Source organism: Glycine max, chromosome 1 (genome assembly GCF_000004515.6).
Source record: "Glycine max cultivar Williams 82 chromosome 1, Glycine_max_v4.0, whole genome shotgun sequence".
Lineage (NCBI taxonomy): Eukaryota > Viridiplantae > Streptophyta > Magnoliopsida > Fabales > Fabaceae > Glycine > Glycine max.
Window position 1 is genome coordinate 2,252,079 of NC_016088.4, and position 8,539 is coordinate 2,260,617.

General features: G+C 33.7%; 1 protein-coding gene across 1 annotated transcript; it reads right to left on the bottom strand.

Annotated features, from left to right (window-relative positions):
• Positions 1–2,984: 2,984 nt before the first annotated feature.
• LOC100777168 (AP2-like ethylene-responsive transcription factor AIL6) lies at positions 2,985–8,114 on the bottom strand. The gene is made up of 10 exons (XM_003517303.5): positions 7,858–8,114; positions 7,591–7,773; positions 6,938–7,484; positions 6,488–6,570; positions 5,158–5,166; positions 4,954–5,042; positions 4,344–4,417; positions 4,209–4,259; positions 4,061–4,137; positions 2,985–3,678 (listed from the first exon to the last, which is right to left on the bottom strand). Exons 2-10 carry the CDS (start codon positions 7,730–7,732, stop codon positions 3,218–3,220), a joined length of 1,533 nt encoding a protein of 510 aa, XP_003517351.1. The 5' UTR covers positions 7,733–7,773; positions 7,858–8,114; the 3' UTR covers positions 2,985–3,217.
• Positions 8,115–8,539: the final 425 nt, after the last annotated feature.

Consider the following 8,539-nt stretch of genomic DNA (forward strand, 5'->3'; position numbering starts at 1 on the left):
GCTTTTTTTTAGTATTTTACATAAGTGCAGGCCAAAGACTCAATCATATCATAAATTAAAAATAATTTTAATTACAATAGAGACTCCAAATATTATTCATGTTAGACGACAAAGTTCTTTTTTTGAGTAATTAAGACAATTGCATATCAAAGACTAAACAATGTTTATTTTTACTTTGGAAACTCATTTTTACATAAATAAATAATAACTATTAAAATAAATTTATTAAATATATTTGTATTACAATACTTCAAAAATACTTACTCAGTGGTATCATCACTTGAATTATTTTTTAATAATAAAAACCAAAAGTATCATTAATGAAAAATGATGAACATTATTTTAGGCGAACCATTATGGATAACATAGCTCTCATTTGAAATGTTATAAAATCATTTTTACTTGAAAATCATAAAATAATTTTATGAATAAACCATTTTTTAATAATATTTATATTATGTAGTTGAAATTTCTATACTATAAATTAATTTAAATCTAATTACTTGATATATTTATTATAAAATACTATTTTGTCTCTTTCTTTAATATTTATAAAATAAGGTTAAATATTATTATTTCATAATTATATATGAATATTTTAATATTAGTTTATTAAATATATTTTTATTACAAAATATTACGTACTGAAAATCATAAATTACATTAATTGTAATGATGTTGATTTTTTTTTACATAAATACATAATAAATATATTGAAATAAAATTTATTAAGATAGAAACAAATAAGAATACGAACAATAGCTTCAATTTTCAAATAATAAAATACAATGATTTAAGTAGCCTAAAAATTAGAATTTTGGTTGATTTTTGCTCTATTATTCTAATCATTTGTTTCATGTTAGAGAATATAAATACTAAATAATTAATTATGTTTATTTTAATATAAAATTTTAATTTTATAAGAAAATATGGTAAGCATCTAAAAATTGATTCATTGTATTTATAATATTTATCGCTCTATAAAATATTAATCATATTTCTCATAATTATGCATATTTGTACACTACAACAATAATAATTGAGTGTATTTTGAATCAACAATGACTATTTCGGTAAGTACTTTTAGGAAATAATGTCTTGAGATTCAATACTCTTGGTTGCAATTTACAAATTCAATAATTATTGATAATATACTTTTTAATATAAAAATCTAAAAAAAGATAATCTCAACTATTATACTACAAATTTTGCTGATAAGTATTTTTAGAGATATACATTTGTCTTGACACTAATTAGTCAATATTTGAATTTTTTTATTACATAAAACACTAATTTGTTAATATAGTTTGACATTAGGTACCACTTTACCACATCAGATTCAACTAAGACTCTACATGCAAATATAATTTGTCATTTTGGGTTATAAGTTGCTTTTGAAATGGAACCGTAACAGTTGTGTTAGGACATCCAAATACAATTATGTTATTTTGCTAATTTATTATAATCGATATAGTTATATTTAAGATAAGAGATTTGATTAAACTCTTTTCTTAATATTGTAAGTTTGTAAGTGTCTTTTTGGTTATGTAGTTTATTGTCAACCCTAACTATATTACATACACTCATTTAAAAAGACAATCACTTTCTGATGACATAAAACACTAATTTGCTAATATAATTTGTCACTAGATATTTTCTTACTATGATAGATTCAACTACGATTATACATGCAAATGTAATTTGTCAATTTGGATTATAAGTTTCTTTTGAAATTTATTGTAATAGGCATAGTTATCTTTAAGAGTTTTGATTAAACTCATTTCTTAGTATCGTAGCTCTCTCTTTTTGGCGATGCAGTCTATTGTCAATCCTAACTGGATTATATACACTCATTTAAAAAGACAATCACTAGCAATATTTTGCTTTTTAAAAAGTCAATCAATAATATATTTTTCTTTTAAATATATAGTCTTAATTAATTGCTCATTTCACATATATATCATTTGTCAATTGATATAAAAAGCTTACGCAGCGGTATTATTCATGCGTACGCACAAGTATCGTACTAGTTCATTTTTTGAAATTAAAGTGCGATAGCAAATTAATCTCTAAAAGATGAAAAATATAAATTTAATTCACGAATATGCAAAGTGATAAATTAAGCTGCTATTAAATTTGTAAAATCATTTTGTTATTAAGTTGAAATGGTCAATGACCAATTTGACAATAAACTATATTATTTGAAAGACTAATTTCATATTAAGTTATAAAGTTGAGAAGTCAATTTATCATTAGATTATTCACATGACTAATTTATCACCTTTTACCTATCTAAATTTAAATTTTTTTATCTTTCAAAGATTAATTTATCATTGTCTTACACTTTTAACAATAAATTTGATTTATTACCATGTATTTTTAGTGGATTCAAAATTAAAAAAAAAAAAAAACTACCCATTTAGAATTCTCTCTCGCATCTGAACAGGTCCCTGCTGTTACAAGATACCAAAGTTTAGAGTTTAGGTTTAATTTTTTTTATAAATATTTTAAAAAAATGTCATCTTTTATTTTGAAAATTATAGAACAGTAAAAGTAATTAAAGAAAAATTCCTCCATTTCCTATATAATATTTTAAAAAGAAAACTAAATGAAAATCAAATGATATTTTTTATTAAGTACAAACATGGAATGAAAAATACAAAATATTTTCATTGTTAAAACAGTTTCCAAAACCATATTGAGCCATAACTTAACTTCAAACATTTTTATTCACATTATGTAATCTAGACATTATTTTTTTTCAAGTGAATTATATTTCGAAAAAGCTACGATTTGCGTTATTGATGGATCATTCCATCATGCCAGGATATGCTCATTTGGGCAGACGAGGGAACCATCAACTTCACTTCAGAAGAGTTATGAACTGTAATTTAAAACATGAAGCCAAATTGACAATTAAACAAAAGCGATCATACTAATGCTGCAAGCTAAGCCATTGAGGAAATTCTTGTGCAAAATTATGATGCACGAAATATTTCTCATTTCTTAAGCAGTTAGTTACATATCCAGCTTCCTACTGTAACCAAGACTAGCCAACTCAAAAACCTCCTCTTTTTTTTCTTTTTCTTTTTCCTTTTTTAGTTTAGGTTAATAATAGAGGAGGGGGGTCAGCTAAACTGTGCCAGAGACTATGGCGTTTGATTTGTTAGCATAACCAGGAAATTAGAAAAAGATTTTGATTCTAGTTTTGATTAGATCAATAAGACTGATGAGGCCAAATAAAGAACTCAGTTGCTGCTGATGCTGGCAGTGCAGTTAGTGCGGTTGCATTGGCAGAAGTAACAGCAGACGCTGCTGCACCAGCGTTGGTAGGGTGAAAATGTTGGAAAAGGTTGTGAGGATAATATGCTGTTGTTGAATCAAACGGAATTCCACAAGGGATTGAAGCAATTGGCTGATGAATGGCTGAGAAATTGATGCTACCACTCACGTTACCACACTGTGGATTCTGCTGCTGACTGCTGCTGTTCACAGGAGGAGCTTTCTGCTCTGATTCAAGGGAAAGCCTCAAGCGTTTTGCTGCCCCACCCACTGGAAGAGAACTCTTCATTATAGCTTCCACATCATATCTATTCATCTCAAAGTTGGTTACCGCGTTTGCACCTCTGAACTTTATGGCTGCAATATCATATGCCTCTGCTGCTTCCTCCTCGGTTGCTGTTACCATGTGAACTGAGTTAGATGATTATTCAGAATATTCTATTTCCACCTCATATAAATGACAAACAATGTAAAATCACTGTTTCAAGTCAAGCCAGCAAAACAACAAGAAAATTAAAGATTAGTTAAAAAGGTCTAAAGATTGGACTGGTCTACTATGTAGGCAAATTATCAATATATGGGCTAGTTGATTGTCAGTCCTTATGTTTACTGTTATTTTATGTGCTATGATCTTATCTACTATGATCATCTATTTTTGTACTTTTGACCAGGAATAAGGATGCGGTGAAACTTGACCATTAACAATAATCCATTAAAAAGTTTAAAACAATACAATAATTTTTTATAACATAGCAACTATGGAAGAAAACGTGTATACCGAATGTTCCCAAGTATAAATCTTTGTTTCCAGCTACACGGCCAATTCTTGCTTGCCACCTACCCTGTTGATGATGCCTGCAAGATACAAATTATGAGTATAGAAACATAGGATCAAGTACATCAATAAATAATTTAAAGTTACTAACCTTGTAACACCTCTGTATATGGAAGCTCCCCTGGAGAAACCACTACTTTTCCTGCAAGAATGGAAATCCGAATATTCAGTAGCTGCGTATGTAGAAGTACAATGCTAGAATTTTAATAGGACAACTCAAGCAAACCTCCGCAATGATGCAATAAATTCTTGCTTTGTTACATGTTTCATCTCCTCCACTTCCTTCGAATAATTGGAAACCTGAGAAATGAGGATAGAAATAAGGTCAGTGAGACAGTGACGTGTGTTCCAATACTGATCCATGCATAACCTCAGTTCATTATATATGTACAATGCACCCAAGAAGTTATTGACATATCAACGACTTCAGAAGCTATATATGTACAAGTTCACCCCAAACAAAAACCGAAGCTATCTACATAAACATAATACTTAAATAGTTATATTCCCCCCACCCCCACCTACCCTCTTTTCATCCATGCCACGTTGGTCTGAAGATCCTATATTCCCTTTTCATGGCACCTTAGCCTCAAGTTTTTGTGTACTAAGTAAAGCATATTTCTTTCACACCAACACCAACCATTAACCACTTTCCATTTTAGCAAATTTTTTGTATATACTGGCATATTTAAATATGAACACTAAACATTATTCCTTCCGTAGAATCTCTCCTTCGGCCCCACCTCAACGTTTTCAGTCCTGGTATATATATGTATTGGATTTCATGCAACTAATATCTATCAAAACTGAATACAAGAAAGATGTGACTGCATTACAGGGAAGTTGGTGGTAGCAGTGGGACCCCAGTACTTTAGAGCTGCCAAATCATAAGCTCTCGCGGCCTTTTCTTCCTTATCATATCCACCTGATAACCACGACAATTTACTATGTCACAAAACCATCTCTCAAACAACATAAATTTTTTTAAGATAAGTTGAGCAGATTTCTTGAAGTAAATCTAAATGAAAAATACTGCTTACCCAAATAAACTGTAGAAGAGTCAAAAAGTCAAATGACAGCCAGAAATGCACCAAAGTCCCGTTCCATGCAAAGGAAAATACAAAAATATCAAACATCAGCTAACGGAATAGTCAAAGTTATCTGCCAAAAATTACTTTTCTAACCCAAAATGCAAATGGCCGAAAGAAAAGTGATCATATGCTAGCCAATTGCCACAATGCATGCGCACAAGCAACCTTTTTTTTTTCCTTTATTTTTTTTCTCTCACGCCCTTTATGGCTGCTACATAGGATAGAAAACAACTGTACATTGGATTAGATCCATCAAACCCCATCCTCTTTTCCTTGTACAATGACTCGTCAAATTTTATTTGTACCAAAACGTTCAAACTATTAACAACATTAATTTTAAAGTTATCGTATCTGTGCTTTTCAATTTTTCTTTTCCAGTTGATAAATTTTTCAATAATCCCACTAAGTAGCTCATAGTCAAAGACATGCCCCAGCATTTAAAAAACAGACCGAAAAAGAAATGCCGAATTGCCTATTTCTCATTGGAACGATTTTTAGACAAATCGCTTTTTTGCCGTTTCTTTCTCTTCTTTCTTCCAATAATAACGACACTTAAAATATATATAGTTATTTGTCATTGCAACATAAGATCTAAGAAATCCCGTGAGTTTGTTTCAGACCAAAGAGAGGACATTATTCTGGGGGGCAGACACACTGTCACAAACCCTTCAGGCAACAGTGGGCGCCCCACCACCTCAATGTGAGCAAGTACAAGTTTCAATATGAGTTGTTATGTGGTCAAACGTAGCTTTCCCTGGCAAGTGGGAAAGCAAAAGCAAAAGATAAAGCCCTTAACGCAACAATATCAGTTATGACTTATGACTAATGAGGAAGGGGAAGGACGGAGAGATAAGATAATAGACATGGATGCGTCAACAAAGGGGGTACGGAAGAGGAAGAGAATGCAGAGAGAAATAATGAGAGATATAATATGTCTGAGCAGACAAGAAAGCAAACACACCCAACTCATAAGGGGCAAAATGGCGGCACATAGGATCAAATCAATTGAAAGAAAATTGCAGAAACAGTGAAGTAGTAGTAATAAGCAGCACTAGCAGCATAGTATGTGCATATACCCCAATCAGTCAATCATAAAAAAGACTGTTCACAAAGAAACCCAGGTGTCCTACCACACTCCAACCATTAATTGCACCTTCAATGCATGCAAGCCACTTTTCAGTCATATAGCATCATAGCCTATTCTATTCCTCCATTTTATATATTTTTCCCCATTTTTATTTACTTCAAAAAAAAAGAAAACATAGAGAGAGAAATAGACCTTGACGCCCTTTTCTGGCTTGACCCTCCCTTCTGCAACTATTGTCCCATAGATGCGCTTCATATCTTCCTGTCCATCGGTGCCTGAAGAGAAGAATCCCATCACAAAAAAAAAATAAAAAAATCTAACATGAAATAGATGTGTGAGAAGAGGCCAAATTTCTGACCTTGACCCCCCTCTCTCTCTCTCACCATAGTCAATACTCAGTATCCAAAATCACTGTCTCAATATATTTTCACAACTGAACAACAATAGCTGGCTGGCTACTTTTTTTCAACTTCCAACATGCCCAAAAGATCCTTTGGACTAGAAAAAGAGAAACATCTATTCTCTCATTTCTTTACCACAAGCACCATACACACAAAATAATAAAAATAAAAACATAAACGGTAATTGATTGATTCAATAATAATAATAATAATAATAAAGAAATGAAGAAAAATAGTATACCTAGTAACACCTCTGTAAATAGAAGTCCGCTGGCCGAAGGTATCCACGATCTTCTTCGAGCTATTGGACTCCGCCGCGACAACGGCCTTCTCGGAGCTCAGTGCAACGGCGAGCGACAAGGTTCCGGTTGTGCCACCGGAGAACGCGGCGAACTCGTTGCCGGAGGACTCAATAGAGTGAGTCCCGAACTCGCTGGCCTGCGCTTTTCCGATGGATGCAGAATCATCAACCTCGGAACCGGAGTTGGTCGAAAAAGCTTGAAATCCAGTAATGGCCTTGAGATCCTGCTGGTCACCGCCGAAGTACGAAGTAGAACCGTGGTGGTGGTGGTGGTGGTGGTGGTGGTCGTAGATGTGCGTCAGCGACGAGTCCTGCGTCTCCGTCTGGCTGTCGGAGTAACGCATCACGGCGGAGGAGTCGCCGAGAAAATCCTCCAGCTTCGGCGGCGGCGGCGGCACGTGGCCGACGCTCTGCGACGAAGATTCAACAAAACTCACGTCACTGTGGTTGAGATTCTGCTCAAACTTGAGGCTCCCGTTGCCCCACCCTGCACCATAAAACGAACCGTTTCGGTCATTTCCCACGTGCGTTAAATCGAACTAGTAAGAACTAAGATGGAAAAAAAAAATAGATACTATTTTAATTTTTATTACCGTTGGTGTACAAGTTGTCGAGGTAGTAGTGATGTGAGGAAGTAGCGGAAGCGGCGTCGTATTGAAGGAACTGAGGTTCGGAGGTTCGGAGCATTTCCATTGGGGAGAGAGAGAACGAAAGCCAGTTAGTAGCACGAGCCATTGAGATATATGAATGAAATGGTGCAAAATGAAGAACTAGTCCTGTAGTAATAAGAACAAATCACTGAAATCAGCAACAGTTTATAAACACAAAAAGGCCCCAAAAAAACTGAAATACTTTCTTACTCTTTGAACGGACAGCTACTTCTTCTCCATGTCGGTGTGGTGGTGATATTATAGTTACTATTATTTTTCGATTAAATGAAAAAGAATAGATCAAGTGGTTTTGGTTTGGTTAAGGGGAGAACTAAGAGAAGTAGAATGCATGCAAGGTGTTGTTGCTCGTTTTCAGCGAAGAGAGAGAGAGAGAGAGATGGTGATGAGTTGATTTATATAATAGCAACAGTTTCAGCGTAAAGGCAGAGGGTTTCATTTTGCAGTGAGTGAGAGAGAGAAATTATAACTAATAAGAATAAGAATTAAATAATGGAGAGAAGTGACTTTTGGCTCTGCGCGGAAGAAAATTTGTCTGAAACACGTCCGCGAAAGATCCGGGCTCGGGCTCGGGCTGGCGGAAAAAAATTGAAGGATTTGTTTGATAGGGTTCGCTTAGGGGATTGATGGTCACTTACGGAAATGCCCTTGGAGGGTTCTTTTCTTTTTTAAGGAAGGGAAATTAAATTTGGGGTTTGGCATTTCACACACTTGTCTTACATGCAGTTCTCCCGGGAATGGGTTTGGGTTCAGTCCCCACTTACTCATTCCTACCAACCAATCTGTGTCATTTTTCACATTCAACTTTGATCGTGCCAGTAAGTGAGACCCGGATTAGAGCCACGAAAATTAAATTGTTTTCGGATTAGATGGT